General features: G+C 40.1%; 1 protein-coding gene across 3 annotated transcripts in view; it reads left to right on the top strand.

Annotated features, from left to right (window-relative positions):
* Positions 1–18,280, top strand: part of iqsec1a (IQ motif and Sec7 domain ArfGEF 1a) — a 124,726-nt gene that overhangs the window by 81,258 nt on the left and 25,188 nt on the right. Inside the window, exon 1 of one of the 3 annotated variants that reach the window (XM_014967635.2) lies at positions 11,852–15,900. The exons of the other annotated variants lie outside the window; for them this stretch is intronic. Within the exon in view, the coding sequence (XP_014823121.2) occupies positions 15,836–15,900 (65 nt within the window). The 5' untranslated portion in view covers positions 11,852–15,835. Of the gene's footprint in view, positions 1–11,851; positions 15,901–18,280 lie in introns of those variants that run through there. 3 annotated transcript variants of the gene reach the window in all.

The raw sequence follows: 18,280 nt of genomic DNA, 5'->3' as shown, positions 1-18,280 counted from the left end.
GTCAGGGCAGGGAACGGCTCCAATGCCGCCAAACAAATCTCTTGTGACTTATCGAGGCCTTATGTCAATAAACCTCCCTTTAAATGCCTGTCTTCAGTTAGAAGCCATCAAAGTTATGAGACTACTAATGACCAGTTTTTCAAACAATTCAGGCATTCTGCTGTCAGTGGCTTGAGTGCGTAGAGTCGAGAAATAAAACAATGGGGGATATTTAAAAAAAAAAAAAAAAGAAGAAGAAGAATTTCTGTTTGGGTCATAAGAGGAGGAAAGGAAAACAAATTAAGGCAGATGGGGGCTCTTTCCTTGTCAGGTGTCCTACCGAGGCTGCTGCAGCCGGATGGGCCCATCTGCTGGCTTTTTTCCCGGATAGCTGCTATTGAGCTTCGCTGCCAATGATTGCATAACTATTTTAATACAAGAATGTTCATGCCTGGCAGCAACTATGTCTTTTATAAGTTAGTAGTTTGTGATTTTAATTCACTGAGGAGTTTCTTTTTTTTCTTCGGTTCTTATTTTTAGAGGAGCCTACTTCCAAATAGGTTTTATATGTGCATGTTTTTTTCTGAGCTTCTACCCAAAGCGTAAGTGCAGTTCAGAGTGTAACCTCGCTGTCTGCTTGAGAGCTCAGTTTTCCCCTCCGGCCACACCATGTGTCCTAAAGAGGAAAGGAAAGAGGGAGAAACAATTGGTGACCTTGCAGAGCTGCAACACGCAAGCTCCAAACCCGTCCCAGCCGAGCCACAGGCATCACAGCCACTAAAGCCACTGACCACACAGACGGGCAGAGGAAGGTTTAAAGGCGAGCAGAAAACTAATTGTAAAAATGGGAGAGATGGAAAATAATTGGACATATTCAACGGCAGAGTGAGGCTGTGGGCGACACAGCTGAATGAGGCAGGGGGAGGGAGCGGGGAGTGCAAATAGCCTCCTCTTTTTCATTGACGCTTAGGGGAATGTGCTGATTTGCGGAAAGTAAACCAGTCAGATGGTGGTTCCCTTTCTCGCATGCCTGACAGAGCCAGGCTAGCTTTCCAGTCACCACGGTCACCTTACCTGTCTGTGGCTTATCACCAGAGCCTGGATCTGGTTTCACGTTGCACAGACCAACCCAGAGGCAGATGTGTGGAGGTAGGTGGGCTTCTACGCTGAGTGTGTGATCTCTCTGGGTGTGAAGCAGAGCCTTCCTATAGATTCTGCAGCGTTGGCAGCAGCTGTTTGCATTGTTCATCCCTGCAGGTGTGTGACAGGCCAGCAAGCTGCATGTCGAAAAAGTGATTACCAACAAGTTTGATGAATGGAAATGTCATTAATGAAGCGGAAATGTCAACGTTGTGGGAGGGATGACTTTAACGTTTGTTATTTAAATGACTTTGTGCGACTCTGTGATTTTCATTCTTTTATACTATTTACCCTTTTCAGCTAATAATACGTTTACTGAATGAGTAACTGTTGGTCTGTGTTTGCATGAGGCTGACACATTTATTAGAATATGAGGCAGATTTCAGATACGTCAACCCAGTTGGCAGATTCCCGATGTCCTGCTTAGCTTGATTTATTTTATATGCTTTATGCAAAAGGTCAAAAACATCTTAACTACATATTTTAAATGTTATATCTTAAAAAGGTTTGACTCTTTGGCTGCTTGACTCCTGAAATGAGAGCAACAATGAAGCCAGATGAACCCCACCTGAGTTATTGTCCTAAAGATGAGAAGACGCACATCATCAGGCCATTTGAGAAAAAAAGCAACAAAGACCTCAAATTTAATGCACTTTTAAGTATTAACTTCTCTTACTCTTGCTATGAGAAACCAGCCTTCCTATTATCCACCTGAAACGCTTTGTGCTCTCTGGCAGCATGAATAAAATACAGACACGTTCCAACGAGTTGAAGAAAATAATTTTCTTCACATGTCGTTGTCTGCTACCTTTGACCTTCATAAGACCTTCTTTCCTCAGTAATAGCATTTACACTGAAGAGTGTTGGTGACTGGTGATAATTACTATTACCATTTCACTGATTAAAAAAAATGGTCAAATGGCTTGCACTTGTGTAGAATTTCATTAAGTCCAGAGGATCCCAAAGTGCTTCTCACTACTTGCAGTCATTCACCCTGTTCACAGCCTGATGGTGGCAAGCTGCTGGATAGTAGCCACAGCTGCAGTCTGACAGAAGCAAGGCTACCATGCCCCGGCGCCACCCGGCAGGCAAGGTGGGTAAAGTGTCTTGCCCAAGGACACGACGACAGAGGCAGACAGAGTGAGAATCAAACCGACAACCCACTGTTTATCTTCTACCACCATCAAATTTCTGCCTGACCCAGTCAAGCTAAAGAAAGTCTCCTGATTCTGGCTGCTGTCTGATTTCTCGCTGATTTCCTATAAACTGCAGGAATTTAATGAGTTGTGTCCCTCTGACAGCACATCCCTGATGATCATTTGTTACAGCGAAGCACCCTATTGATGTTTTCCAGTGCATCCTATAGCTGGGCCTTTTACTGTGCAGACGCTTGCCTTGTCCATCCCAACTTCCTCCCATTAGTCGGATTAGTAAAATAAATGGCTTCGTGAGGACATCATTAGAATCTATTAGCTGCACAAATTATGAAATGGTTTCTACCTCATTGGTCTTGCTGAACAGTGGAGCAGTGGTTCGAGGATACATAGCTGCACTGTGCTGAACACACCCATGCACATGTTGTGGCTCATCCCTTTTCTTTCTCTCCTCCCCTCAGTTGGTTTCATTCTAACCCATGTTCAACATGGCAGATGTGTGGTTGCTGTGCTGCATTTCATGGTACAACAGATAAAAGGAAATGCCCTACAGGGACAATTGGTGCCTGCTTCGAATCTCTAGAGCAATTCACTACACAAACCTGCGTGGTGCTTCATTGTGAAGTGGCAAACGCAGTGACCTGACTTTTCAGCTTATTATTCTGCTTTGGACATGGCAAAAATAACCTCCCAAAGCTGCTTAAACACAATGCACCGAAGAGGGTGTTTCCTGAATACATTTAAAATACTGAACAGATGTTTGTGCATTTGTACAGGAGGTCAGGTGTGCGTTATTGTGACCCATCGCACTCACAAAAGCCCTCCCGTGGAATTCGGAGCGCTTAGTTTTGAAAACGTGTGGATTATGAGTAAAAAGGATCTCATCCCTTTTTCAGGGTTGCTCTGAGCTTGTAAATCCCTCGCTCTGATGCTGCTCTGTTCAGCTGTCACCACAAGCTTGTGGTGGTATGCTGCGCAGTTTACACAAAGTTTAGGGCAGGCAGTTGACCTTATTTACGCAATGGATTTGTTAGACTGCAGGGATGATAATATACCTCGAATACTGACAATTAAAATATGCTTCCATCAAACCAATGTATCACGGTCTGAATATCAAATTAGCTTTTAATAGCATTTTTCTCAATAGGGTTTTTAAGTTAAAATTTGAAATGTAATGTGAATGACAATGGGACCAAGTATAAAAACCGAAGTGTAGCTGCATTAGTGTATAAAGCACATATATTACTATCAGGGATGATAATGCATTAAAACGCAGCAGCAATAATGAGTCCTCTGTGTTGTCTCTCTTCAAGAAGTCTTTGGCTTCAAAATTTATTAGATTGATTCTCTGTGTGTTGCTGTTCTTATGAAAGAAAAATCAGTACCTGTAATAATCACCTCATAATAATAGCCACCAAAGATTTATACACTCTAATGTTAAAAGCATTGACCCTTCTGTCTTCTCTCACATAAACTTGATCGACATCCTGTTCTACATGAACAGGGTGTAATATGATGCTAGCCAGCCTTTGCAGTCATAACAACCTCAGCTCTTCTAGAAAAGGATTTCCAGAAGGTTTGAAAGTGTATCTATATGAATTATTGATGATTCTTGAAGACGTACATTTCTGAGGTCAGACGGCGATGTTGGACGAGATGACATAGTTCAGAGTCTTTGCTCAAATCCAGCATGTTGGGTTGAAGTCAGGACTCCATATTTGTTCATCCAGGTCTTTACGGATCTACCAAGCTGTTTTCTTGAAACATTCCCCATAAGCTGTCCCCACACATAGGGGAGCATGAAATTGTCCTGGATGTCTTGGTATCCTGAGGCCTTAAAGGTTCCTATCAGGTGTCATGGCATTGAGCGGCCCTTTCCTTCTCAAATGTTTGTAGAAACTGCCTGCATGCCAAGGTGCCCATAAAAGTGTTTGAAATACCTGAATTCAAGGATTTGAATGCGTTAGTGAATAGATTTAGAGATCTAGTGCATTTTGGTTCATAAGGGCCAAAATGAAAGCAAACTAATGGGCCGTGTTGCGACGCTGCGTCAGAGTCTTTTTCACAGTATGTCACACTGAAACCACAAACCTCAACCTATTTCCTTGGAATTTTGTTGGAGAGAGCCACACAAACTACTTCATATATATGAAGTAGGAAGAAAAATACCGGTGTTCAAGGAAACTATGTCTGACTGGTGATAGTTAAGGGGTTAATGTGGAGTGTGTGCTCTGCATTTATATTCACATCACTGTGTTTGCATAGCCTTAAATAAATATCCAGTGCAACTAATTTCCTTTAGAAGTTACCTAATTAGTGAAAAATGTTCATGCTGTATTAAGGCTTTTTTGCAAGGCACTGTACTCTTACTTTTCATTTAGGAGGATGCAGCTACCAAGAGTAATTGGTTCTAATGGTGGCCTAATTAATTCGGCTGAAGTGAATATCTCAGGTTGCCTGCCATGAATTCCTAATTATTTTTGCTTCTTATTACCTGCTGCATGTTGATGTCTCTGCTTACCCTGGCTTTGATGTTACCCAATCTCAGGCCAGGGTGTTGGGTCTCATCAGATAAACAGCAAGAAATAGCACTGCTTCTTATAGATTAAACACATTTTTTTCCCAAATATTAACTTCCTTTGCTGTGGTTTTGACAGGGCAGTTTAGAAAACCTTTTTTTTTTTCCTTGTACTTCAAGATCTTGCTTTGAATCATCTTAAGAAAATAGACTCCACCAGGACAGAACGCATTTTCATTTGACCTTTTCTTGATTTTTATGTCAGTCATAATCACAGCGGGGATGGTGTGGGCGTGAGATTCAGCCCTCTGCTTTTCACTGAGGGTGATTGGAAGTTTGCTTGATTAAAATGACAGAATTGGTTTGATTGTTTTTTTTTTTTTTAATGAAAAGAGCCCAAAACCAACATGTCGGAACATGCAGGTCTCCTTGTGCACACTCGAATTCTCAGGAAAAAACTGCGGGATGCCAGAAAATGGGAGGTGGAAAAACATCCTCTGTTTTCTTAAAGTCTGCTCACTTGGAAGTGTTTTGTGAGGAAAAGCTGTGCAAACATATATGTCTCTTGAAATTTCTAACACGTAAAATTACTATAAAAAATGCCTATGTTTATTTATTGAAATGCATTATTATGACATGGAGAGAAGATGATAAATGTATATGTATTTTTTTTTTCACAAAAACTCTGACAACTAATGTGTGTGTGTGTGTATTCAACACCATTTAGTTTGATTCCTCCTTTGCTTGGGAAGTGAACAAATCAGTAAACAGAGTCTATGTGCGTGTGTCTCAGTATAAATGCAGATGTTCTGTGAAATCCTCAGAGATTTGTTAGAGAACATTAATGACCAAACAGATTCACAATGACCAAGGAACACAGCAGACAGGTCAGAGATACAGTTGTGCATAAAACAACATGTCTCTGTGTGTTGTTTTTTCCACAGAAACTGGAAAAACAGTCACAATCCCAAAGGGACATGGTCATCCGTGTAAATTTGCAAGCTGGTCAGAGAAGCAAATAGTGAGAGTAGTTGCAAGGACGTCTATGATAACCCTGGAGGAACTTGAAGGATGTAAAAAGCTTATGTGGGAGACTTGGTGCACAAGACATCTATTAGTCAAGTACTCAGATTTGTTGAATAAAGTCATTATTAAGAGAAAGCAAAGTTTGCCACACATGGATGCAGAATACTATGTGCACCTGAAAGCAAACATGGTGCATCAACTTGAAAAGAATACGGTGGCAACATCATGCTATGGGGAATGTGGAAACTGGATCCAGTTCTTGGCAAGATGGATTGAGATAGACAGTCCAAAAAGAAAACCTTTTATAGGTGTCTTTCCATGTAAAAAAAAAAATAGTGTATCATTTTCCTTCCACTTTTCCGATATACAGTAATTAGTGTTGGTCTGTTGCACAAAGTTTCAGTAAGTGTGTTGTACTTTATGTTCATCTCAATGTGAATGAATATTTTTGCAAGGTTGGGTAGAAGGCATGTTAAAAAAAAAAAAAAACATGTATCAGTGTATACTGATTTGTTCTATTTTGTAATTATTCCAATTAGATTCCAATTAGATTCCAATCTAATAATGTGATTCCAATCACATTATTAGAACTTGAATTGCGAAGATCCAGTCAAACCCATTCTCTGTCATGGTGTGGTCTTGGGGAAGCAAGACGGAGCTTTTAATAAGTAACTGAGGGGCTAAGGATCGATATTTCTGCATCCTGCAGACATCTGAGCTGTATTTTCAGTCGATAATATAATAAGGCTTCTGGAGCATAAGGCCAAGCTCTGGGGATTCAAACGGATTTGTGGCACATTTGAAATTCCTTGCTTAGCAGCCAGAGGAATGTATTTATTTTTTCAATATTTCATCATTTTATTCATTCTGGTGCGTCTGTAAATTCTTCAGAAAAGACTTGGTTGTTATTGACCCCCGCTCAAACGGCAACAAAAAAAAAAAAAAAAAGAAAAAAAAGTCAACTAAGCCTTGATTGTGAAACCAAACATCATTAGCTATCGTCTTGTTCATCACGGAGACAGTGAATTAATCTGTGCACTCCTGCAACCCACCTCCCTCGTAAACGGCTAAGGAGGTCACAGGAGGCGTCGAGACTAATGAAACCATAGACACAGCACTGATTAACCCCTCCTTGAGGAGTTGTTATCATGAATTCGAGTGTGCTTGTTGTTCTGCATGAAGCTCCGCATCGCGTCCTGCGCCGGTTCCGGCCTGTCTGAATGGAGCGCGGGTTGAAATATAAGATCTGCTGACGTGCCAGGCAGCAGGTCTTGCAGAGAGGTGGTATGAATGGAACTTGCAGACTCAGGATATCTTGTTCCTCTGGAATATGTCAACATGAATCAATTTCTCAGCACTCCTATGACCTGCACAGAAGGTGTTTTGCAGCTGCTTTTTGCATTTTGCGTGAAGAATGAATGAGTCAGGCACGCCTGCTTTATCTCTGTGCTTTTGTTCTGAGATTGATTGCTTTCTGGTTGTCTGTGCGAATTAATCTCTGACCTGATAATCTCGTTTTTTTTTGTTTTTTTTTTCCGTAAATATGACTTTTTGGCATTTCATTCATTGTTTAAAACCCCAAAAAACGTAGATGACATTTTTTTTTCCATAATTGCATGGACAAGTGAAACAAGATTCATAAATTTTTTATTTAATAGTTTAATTTTTTTGGACATTTTTAACTTTGGCCTTGAGTTAATATTTAAACCCAGCTTATCAAGTTCTCACTGTGGGGAAAATGTATATTTAGTTTTTTTCATACTCGTTCTTGAAAAGCTCAGTTTGGAATGAGACCTGTTTTCTGCTTGGATGTGCAAAGTTTTGAACAAACGGGAAAAGAAAGCAGAGCAGCCAGGATTTCCTTTGACATTTACAGACCCTGACACACCATTTCTGCTGAGTTACAGACTTTTATTACCCTTGACTCCTAGAGACAAAGGAAAATAACAGAGGAGAGTGGTATTTATTCCTTTGTAACGTCAAATCCATTTAATCTGCTTGACAGTACAATCATAAACCATTAACCTTTGCATTCTGGTTGTTTTGATGCTCATCAGGTAAACTGCGTCCAACAGGACAAATAACTTACATTTACAGCCGGAGCAGCAATGACACGGTTTAGGAATTAGAGCACATTTATGTGCCAAGTGGCCCAGTCAAAATCTATACCGCAATATAATTGAGAAACTGGAGAGAGACTTGAAAACTGCTGTTGACAGATGTTCTCCATTCACCCTGATCAAATTTGAGCACATTTACAAAGAATAATGGGCAAAGTTTCAAGTTTTATATTTGCAGAATTTACCCAAAGTCTTGAACCTGTAATTACAGGAGATTAGGGGGGTTTTTTTGTTTTGTTTTTTTGTTGTTTTTTTTTGCACTGATTTTTTTTTTTTTTTTTTTTTTTTTTTTTTTGTACATTAAAATCCAATGAAGATTGTGGTATTAATGTAACAATAGCTAATTGGGTATGAGTAAAAATTAGTTTCTCACAACTGACCCAGATCTTAGGACTTGTTGTTTTTGTCATCTTTTGCTGCCGTCACTGTTTCCTAACTCAGTTTTTCCCTGCCAGTCCAACTAGATGTATTAAATAAAACACACTTTATCCAAGCAAAGCAGAAAATGAAAAACCGTTTCTGACTGCTGCTGTATATCCTCTCGATCAGATGTCCCCAAAGGAAACAATAATATTGAGCTGTGAGGCATGTTGACACACTGATGGTCATGACAGAACAGCCCTTCCTGTTCGCTGTCTGAATCAGGCACATTAGCACATATGAGAAAGCCGCCTTCTATAAGCAGCGCCAGGACAAACAATGACTTTTGCCAGTGAACTTGAAGGAGCTCTTTTAGGCATCTGTGGGTCTCAATAGCTGCTGTGTTTCTGCTGTGAGTGTCATATGCAGTGAGGCGGCGTTATGAGGGTGGAGTTCAGGAAAGCAAACTGTGAATTTTACGGTAATCAGTGGAGGTGAGAAACGGTGACGTCTAACGTGTTTCAACCTTTTTTGTCTGTTTTGCCATCACATTTTTCTGAAGTATATTGCATCATATATAGAAATGGACCAATCTGGATTTTTTTATTATTATTATTTTCTGGTTTTCTTTGAGGTCTGACTACTGATTTCAATTTTCTTTCAAAAGGTTTATAATGAATACAAAGTCATTTATGTGAACTTGTTTCAGCTGAGCAACTTCATAAATCGTTGACCTTAAAATTCAGAATGTGCTGCAGCTTCCTTGGTGAAGGTAGAAGAACGAACACAGGGCAATATTAACCACATTCATTCATCACAGCGCATGTCTCTAAGCTTTATGTGTTTTGCTGAGCTCAAAGAACATAACGGGCATCAAAGAGCATGCTGCTCTTCAAACACTTAAACACCCACAGAATGAAGGATTTCCATTTAGATGCAGTTAGTGAACATATTTGAAAATAACTCTTTATACTGTGAAATTTCTCGTTTTTAACTAAAGTTGGAAACATTTTGATTGGGTTTTAGAAGGGAATAAAAAGTTATGGATGGCCTCTAGAAATCAATCTTGGAATCAGGACAGCAGCCAGATGTGATTTTTAAAGGGTTGGTTGTCTGTTTATTGATTTTATTAGCCGCCATGGTGTTATTAGGCAGGAAGCTGAATCATTCAGGGAATTTTATGAAATTGATGACAACAGATGAGCATTTAACAAAATCCCGTTTAGTACATTTTACATGTTTATTTCATTTTTTTAATTGTTGAAATATTCTCACAAAGCTTTCTCATAATAATGTACTTTTTTTTTTACTCGCAAAGTACATCGCATGTTGAGCTACAGTCGTCGATAGGATTTGCAGTGAAGAGGACTCAAATGCGGTGCCTCATTTCCCTGACCTATCCTGCCCTGTAAACCACAGGGCTGCCGCTTGAGACAGGTGTGAGTGCTGCTGCCACAAATAGATCGCTGCACAGCCCCCCATGACACCAACCCCTCTGTCACCTCACACGCAAACTTTCCCCAACCAGAAAAAGCCGGCTTGCTGCCTTTGAATAATCCCCCCACTCCCCCTCCCCGACTCGCATTCAGAACAAAAAATATCTGACCTCAGTCATCCTGAATGACATCACTGCTCTGAGACCCCCAGCGCCCCCGTCGCCATCAGGCTTACGGTGCATCTTTAAGGGAGCATGTTGTGTACTCTGTAACCAGAGGGAGGCGATGTGACACTAAGTGCACACTCTGGACCGTGTCCCATTCTGCAAGGCCTCTGTTTTGTCATTTAGGCTGCCTGGCTGTAGTCATTATGGCCACCATGAGTATTTATACCCACTGTGGCCTTTGTCGCATTTAGAAATCTTGGCTGCACTGAACACCAACCACCAAACAGACTGTCTGAGTCCTGCCTTGTTTTCCATTTGACCTCCAGATTTTACAGTGTGGGTCATTGGGCGTTGGGGGGGGGACAGCCCTTCTCATCAGTGTGTTGAAAAGGAGCAAACAAGATGGAATCAGCAGGGCATTGAGTGGCTTTTCCATTGTGTGAATGTGTATTCTTTGTCTACTTCTTTGCAGCTTTGTGTTTAGCAGAGCGTGTCACCTCACATGGAGCTATTTTTAGCAGAGGGAGAACTGTGCTGTAGTATGTTTTTTTTTTTTTTTTTATGTCGGGGTGGGGCAACTGTGAAGAGCTTCAGAGAAAAGCGATAAATGGTAACGGGTTGGCTTCAGCTGAACACGGCCCACTTCTGATAATCCCAGCAGAAAGCAGCACACGAGCCATAGAATATCAATGGAATTAGAGAAATAAAGAGAAATCGGGGGAGAAACGCAACTCTCAAGCTGAGCCCATCCAGCTGCAATCACAGAAGGAAAAGGCAAACATGTGGTTGAGTTGTAAAGTACAGCTCTGCTGTTTCCACTGAAAGGGTGTTATTTAATTCTTGCAATTTCTCTGCCCACTCAGTCATTTTAAACATTGCAGAGAAATGCCCAGGAGCTGGTCACTAGTGGTCCGCATTCATATTTTAGTGCAATTTAGAGTCTGCACCTGGCTTGGATATGACCTTGGAATGTGAAAGGAAACGGACAGCCACACCAAGAAAGTGCAAAATAAACCCACTAAGAATTCCGTCTTGTGTTTTTTCTTTTTTTACCAAAGCAAGGATCCAGTAACTTATGCAGATTTTTTTTAATTACAAATGTATCAATTAAAGATGATTATTTGGACCAATTCTAAGGATTAGGAAGCAAGACATTTTTCTCTCTCTTTTTTATGTGGCTGAAGACGTGATGGTGTTTACAACACATTTTCTAGAGTTGCACCAACCAGAGTTGTGACCGATTGCCACTCTCGTTTGTGTAAAGGTTTGAACAGCTTTACCACACCATGCTCAATTATTCTTTCATACAGTCTTAACCTAAAATAAACGGCATACCAATTTTATATTTGAGAGGAAAAAGCTCTAATCTTTTTTTTCAAATGTGTTAGCTATTTTTTTTACATTACATTATAAATTTAACTAGGTTATGAACTTTTTATTTTAGAACCGATTGCAAAGATTAAATGTATGTTGTTTTTTTTTATAAATAAGACATCGGTATGACTCAGTACTACAGGAAGTAAAATAATTTTGGGCTATTTCCACAGAAACAAAATTATTATAGAGCTGTTACATCTACTACATCTTTTCTGTTTGGCATTATTTTAGTGCCAACATTAACACCCACCCACATTTGTATTTTCAATATGTTAAAATATATTTTAAAAGCATCCTAACCTGACTTTAATTTCTCTAGCATGGTCCTAGTTTGGGAGGAGCTGGTTTACTGGATCAATGTCATCCCACTCCTGTTGTTTGAAGTCCTTTTAATGAAATGGCAGAGAAAGTGACAGAGTATCTGGAGTTTCTCTTTTCTTTTTTATACCTGTTGTTGATAAGTGAGAACAGTCAGATACAAAGAATAAAAACAGCACTACTAAATAACCAACTAATATCAGCTTGTTGTACTCTTAAAGCCTATGCTATAAATGAAAAACATCTAAGCTTCAACAAGATTGTGTGTCGTTTGAATTATCACCTTTAACTGTGGTAAAAATTTACTTCTTGACAAAAATACTTTTGAGTGTTTGATAGTTCTGTCTTCACTCAAGCTTCCCAAGATAAAACCAAGATGGTTAGTCGACACCTCAATGATCTATTCCTATACATGTAGCCCGAGACAATAAAGGACAAACATCATGCATACCAGGGTCAGCCAGAGACTTTACAGACGGACGGATTGGGAAATATTTGTTTCTGCAGTTTGAAATAATAATCGGCTAATACTAAGCTAAAACAGGATAGCTTCCAGCTTCACTGCATCTGGGTAGATAATTTATTTTCGAGATGGAAGCCATTTCTACTGCTTTCTGCAGAGATGCACAAATGGGGAAAAAAGAAAAGCCTTTCCGATATCACTTGCCTCTTGTAAACTTTGATGATTCCCATAGGATCCCCCTGCCAACACATCTGGTCCAGCTTTGCTGCCAGGATGTGATGAGCAGAGGCAACATATCCTTTAATTAATCCTAAATTAGCTCTATTTATAAATCTGCTGCCAGATCTTTGTTATTAACAGGCATTCTTTGTTCCTGAGAATCTACAGGACTCTTTTTTCTTTCCCCCCTGTCTTACACAAAGTCCTCTGTGTTCACAAAGCTCTACCGGGCCACTACATCTCATTTAGTATGCTGTTGTATCAAACTATGACATCAGCCTGCTCTAATTGTTTCCAGACCTGAGAAGGGTTGCGTTTTCATTCTACTTTCCATCCATTTCTCGGCGCAGGCCTTGCTTCTCTGCATCTAGCAAAGGGGAAGAAAAAAAAAAGAAAGAGAAAAGATGAGGAGAAACGATACATGATGTCATGTAGACGAGACGCATCGCGCCAAAATCTTGTGACCAACTTTCCAGGAAGCTATCACTTTCCCCTCCCGTTTCCTTTGCTGTATTTTCCCCTTCTCTGTGTTTTTTCATTCTTCTTGCAAAAGCAAAGTCCTGAGTTTTTTCTTTTTTTTTTCTTGGTTCCCTGACAGTATTCAAGCAGCACATCTGTGGGAATTCACCAGATAAAGCAGTTTTGAGCTGCTTGTATCTGACTCGCGGATGCCTCCTTGGCAACGGCCCAACTCTAATGTATCCAGCCTCTCTTTGCTTTGCCATGACTGTGAAGATTAAAAGAAGGGCAGGGTTTGAAACCAAAAGGAGTTGCTGGTTGAAAAAAGGAGAAAGACCATATGTATTGAGTTGAAGAAATGGTATTTTATGAGCAGTGAGTGGGCCTCTGCTTGGAATTCTCAATGACATCATGCTGGAGCAGAGCGCCGTGCAGTCAGGACTCCGGAGATGGAGTGGGCCTACAGCAGACTGGACGGCTAGACGGCATCGTAACTTTAGAAGAGGAAGTGAGACACGGAGGCCGGCAGGCTCAGAGAGCCACATAATTCTAACTAATCCTGTGAAGACTTTAATTTCTGAGTTTAAATAAACTCATCAAGTGGGAATGAGTTCAGGAAGAAGTCTTTATGATTCCGAAGCCAATGTTGCCCCTGAGCCTCGTGCTAAAACAATCAGTGGGGTAAAACGCCAAATGCATCATAATTTCGCCAAGAAATTGCTTCATATTTCTCTCTCTCAATAGGACAAATAAACTCTGGTTAGCTGCTCCCTGTGGTGCTTTGCCAAAACAAAGCCAGACGCCGGGGCTAATATCTGATGTAACGCAGACATTTCCAAACAAGGTGCTTTGTGCCTCTGTGTGTGGAATAATCAGAGTCCCAGTTTAATAAAGAAAAGTTTAAATGAGTCACCGCTGTTTTGTTTCTTTTTTTTTTTCCCTTTTTTTTTCATGATGAGTAGTCGCATGTAAGCCGAGCCAAGTGTCTGCACCTCCACAAAGCATTAGCAGCTGTAGTCATCCGAGTGCAGGGCCAAGGTTTCAAACTGAAATAGATCAGCTGGTCAGTTGCTGATCTATGTCAGCAGATAATCCCCCTGCTTTGGTCAGACATTTATAGTGGATTGTTATAATATCTTTTACTTACCCTGTTTGGCTATGTCTTTAATTCTGCGTCTTTCATTACAGCCTGAGATGAAAACAGGCGACAGAAGGTGATCATTTCAGGGGCTCAGGCCTGTAATTAGAAGAATCTTCCTCTGGGTGGATGTGCGTGTCTGTTTGGGTGATTGGTGTCCCTGTAAACTGGCTGCATGTGGGAGCCATTCTCCCCTGTTTCCTGTGCTCGTGTCATTCCTTAGAAAATACTTTTGACTGGGGGGATGTTTACCCCCGCACCCCTGGCCTCAGAGGAGCGATTCGTCTGTGGTCTGTGAAGGGTAACAACAAGGGGCTGTCAGAGAACGGTCTGATGCATGTTAGGCATGGAGAGTGCATACGCCAGTGTTGCAGATTTGCTGCAGTCCGCTAGGAGAGGTACAAAATGTCACGCTACAACCCCAAACGCCAATGAATGTTATTGGGACGTCATGGGAAAGACCAACGGAAACTCATTTGTAATTGTGGGTGGAAAGAAAAAGATCCATGACTTTGAAAGCTTTTTCGAAATAAAAATCTGAAAGTTGTAGTATTTATTTGAATTACACTTCCTTTTAGTATGATACCTGTGATTAAAAACCAGGGCAACTAATCAGAAGACATTTACTGAGGGTCCATTTGTGTATAATTTCATCTAAATGCAGCTGTTCTGTTAAAGCCTCAGGGGTTTGTTAGAGAACATCAGTCAACAGACAACGTCAGGATATCAAGCATAAGCTTTCTTTTTTTTCTTCTCAATCAACCCTAAACAAACAACCAGAACTTGAATGGAATGGTTTAGATCAAACCATAGTCAAATGTTAGAATGGCTCAGTGAACGTCTCTAATTGTCCCTACCCAATCTGGTTTATGCTGAGATATAAATGTATATCTTTTTTTTGTTTGTTTGTTTTTTATAAAAGAAGGAAATAAATGTGTGTCTAGCTTGTACTATAGGCTCATGGGGTTGTATTTAAATGCACACATAGATTTTCTTTTTGTTAAGTATCCCAAAAACTATTGCACTCTTAATTTTTTAATGGGTATAAATACTTTTGAGACACTGTACATAAGGAGGTGAAAGAGATTTTTTTTTTTTTTTTTCCCCAGCTAAGAGAGATAAAATCTCTTCAGGCCCTTTTTCTTCTCCACGTCTCAGATCTGAAAGGCTCTATTAATAGAGATCCACTTATTTGCTTTTATCTCCCCAGTATTTTCCCCTTTTTCTTTTTGTATGAATCTGTAACACATTGTTTTCTTCGTCCTCCATGGAGGATGCATCCTCTTGCCTACACCTTTTCCATCCAAATGCTCAGGGTTTAAACATATAGGCTTATATACACCCCCCACCCCCTCCCTCCTGCGTTGCATCTTTAGCACCTTCCTTCATCACACACTCCGCTCTCTGTGCTGTAACTTCTCCATTTCACGTGTTCATAACATGCCCGAACAAACCTTTTATCTGTCTGCCTCACCTGCTGCCTCGATCCTTTGCATTACAAGTCTTGCGTGGTGTTTGACACCAGCAGCATATTTCTTCCAAATCCTCCACTGCTAAAAGCCCCGTCCTTTCACACCCCCTTTCTCTGCACCCCTCCTCCTTTCCTATACTGCTCAGGGCCTGGCAGACACTCGCACACTCCCCATGTTTCCAAGCCTCCACCCCCCTGGAAACTCCTACCAGCCCGGCGCGCAGAGGACGTAGAGGAAGAAAGACAAAAAGAGAGAGCTCGGTTTGTCTGTCAGTGATCGCAGACTGCCACTTGGGTCCGATTTAAAGGTCTGCCATCTATAGGACGGGAAAATAAATGGGAGTGCTGGTGAGATGCAGTCGGCTGCAGCATGACACAGAAGATGGTTCTGAGACGCATTTACTGTTGGAGTAGTGTTTTAGGCATTATGGGGATTCATGAGGGAACCCACTGATGTTCGGAGTACATCGTCTTGTGATTGCCGGCCAGCATGTGGTGTTTGCAGTGTAATTCAGAGAAGACTCAGTCGCTGCTGGAACTGGAGCTAAAAGGCTGGTAAGACTAATAGAAAAGTGGAAAATGTGCATGTGATTTTTTTGTTTTTTAAGCTCGTCTGTGTATATTTGAGTGAGGAAACGCTGGAGTTTTTTTTTTTTTTCCTTTTTAGGAAAGTGAAAGAGGCTGGTGTTGTGTTTTCAGAGAATGACTAGCTCAATGCAAATCTTTAAGATCTATCCAGAGATTGGTCCTCCTTTCTAGGTTTGACTCCCTTCCAATGGAAAACAGATCAGATCCCTGCTCTGACTCACTGTATGTGTGTGTTTAGTCTTACTGTACAGGATCCATCTGGGAGCTGGATTGCATTGCATTCCTGTGGTGTGTCGTGGCCCCCCGACCAACTGACTTTGAGCTACTCCATAACTAGAAAGGCTCAAGGACAGGTGCCGAGGATAGTTTCAGGCACAAGCTTTATTCTTCTCATTTAAAATGAAAGCTCGCTCTGTTGTTGTTTGATCTTGTGAGGAAGGAGGAGGAGAAATGCCTCGATCGCACAGAACGGGGCCTGGTGGTCAACAGGAGATTAGCACTGATTTCTGATTACTTCAGAAGACCATGGATGGTGACAACAAACGGATAACTTACTTCTGCTGGCAGCGTGAATTTTATGTGCTGCACCTGAACTACATGAACATGTAATGCTGTCATTTGATCAACAAATAGTGACTGCTCATCAACTGCTGAAAAAAGGAAAGAAGCCAATCATGTTTCGTTCTTTTTTTTTTTTTTGCAAAATTAAAATATTATGTGCACGTACTTTCAGTAATGCTGAATTACAATACTAATTGCTTTTTTAATATCCCAAATGAGAAATAAAAAAGCTAATATTTGTATTTCTAATGACAAAAAAAATAATCAAAAGTGTCTAACTTTGCTCATGTGCTGCAAAAAAAAAGTGGAAAATAAACATGAGTGGAAGCAGGTCAGTGATTATTATAAAATATATAAACAGTACATGTATTTATTAATTAATTGATATAAGTTGTGTCTATATCTCTGAAGTAGTGATATCATAGTCCTTCTGAGGTGATCACACATTTAACCACCAGCAATCCCCTCACTCATCCAGAAGAGGACAGATATGTTTAAATTACTTTTCATTAAATCCGAAAATAAGTAGATGGAGGTACAGTCAAACACTCCACACCAAAGCAATGTAAGAGTCGCTTGAAATGATGGCAGACAGATTGGTGCGTAAGGGGGCCTGTGGGCCACGCAGCAAACAAACTTAGCTCTCTTGTTTGAGCTAATCAAAACTAAAATTGTTTAGTTTCAACAAAACAATTTTTGAAACTAAACAAAAATTAGTTTTTGTTTAGTTTTTTGTCAGCCTGAAGTAGACAAATAACTCCAGCCTGCACATAGCCACTTGATGTTTTGAAACTTTCTCACGAGGGATTAATTCTGTCTCAACTTTTGGGCTGGTTTAATTTTTGTCTAAATTTGCACCATTCCTAAACATGACTCATGGTACTAAAATGTCAAACATATGGTTTTTGTTTATCATTGTAATCCCTTCTAAATATTCAGAAAATACAGTAAACAAGGTATGTTGCTGTATTTTACTCAGTCAATATTTGTGTTTTACCACTTAATATTTCTGTGTTCCTTTTTTTAACCCACTTTTAAATATAAATAAATAAATAAATAACATTTTTATTTATCTTTCACACTTGTTAAACAGACAACTTGGATATTTCAAATATTTTAAGTTAAGTATTTCTCGTTTTCAACAAGGACTGGTTCCAAAGAAATCAGTTTTAAAACCCAGACTAAACACTATGACTCAATCAACAATAGAATCAAAGAAAAGTTTAGCTTGATTTGAATTTGTGTCAAAGTTGTTATTGCAGCCAGAATATATTAACCTGTAGATTTATTTTATTACTCTTTTAGTTTTTGGAACACCCAGTTTCATATAACCTTCAGCTGAACTCAAGGATTCACAACATTCGTTCACAAAACAATGAGTGACATTTAGATAACTAACACACTTTCCTTTGCTTTTCTTTTCTTTCTGGTTTTTTTTTTTACAATCTGTAGTCTTTTTTTTTACCTAAAGACAGAGCCAGTTGTGTCCCTTAAGAGATTCAGTTACTGCTTCCCTGTACAAATAGCTACCAAAAAGCCATTTTTGATCCATAGAAATACTGTAAAACCCCTCAAAATGAAGCACAGAGCTGACAGTCAGAGTATCAATCACGAGTTGTAATGAGACTCCAGTTGACTATTTACAGTCTGCAGAGTACTCTCAGGAGCAGTACTGTCAGTCAGCTGGCGAGTGCTGATTCCAGTACACAGCCAGGTCGAACTGTAAAATTCTTAACTTGTTCCTCTGTGTGTGTTTTATTGCAGCTGCAGGATAATTCATTAGTCC

The sequence above is a fragment of the Poecilia mexicana genome, unplaced genomic scaffold (genome assembly GCF_051168715.1).
Source record: "Poecilia mexicana isolate PSO_F unplaced genomic scaffold, ASM5116871v1 scaffold_7, whole genome shotgun sequence".
Classification (NCBI taxonomy): domain Eukaryota; kingdom Metazoa; phylum Chordata; class Actinopteri; order Cyprinodontiformes; family Poeciliidae; genus Poecilia; species Poecilia mexicana.
Note: the sequence above shows the minus strand (reverse complement) of the source record. Positions and strands in the feature narration are given on the sequence as shown.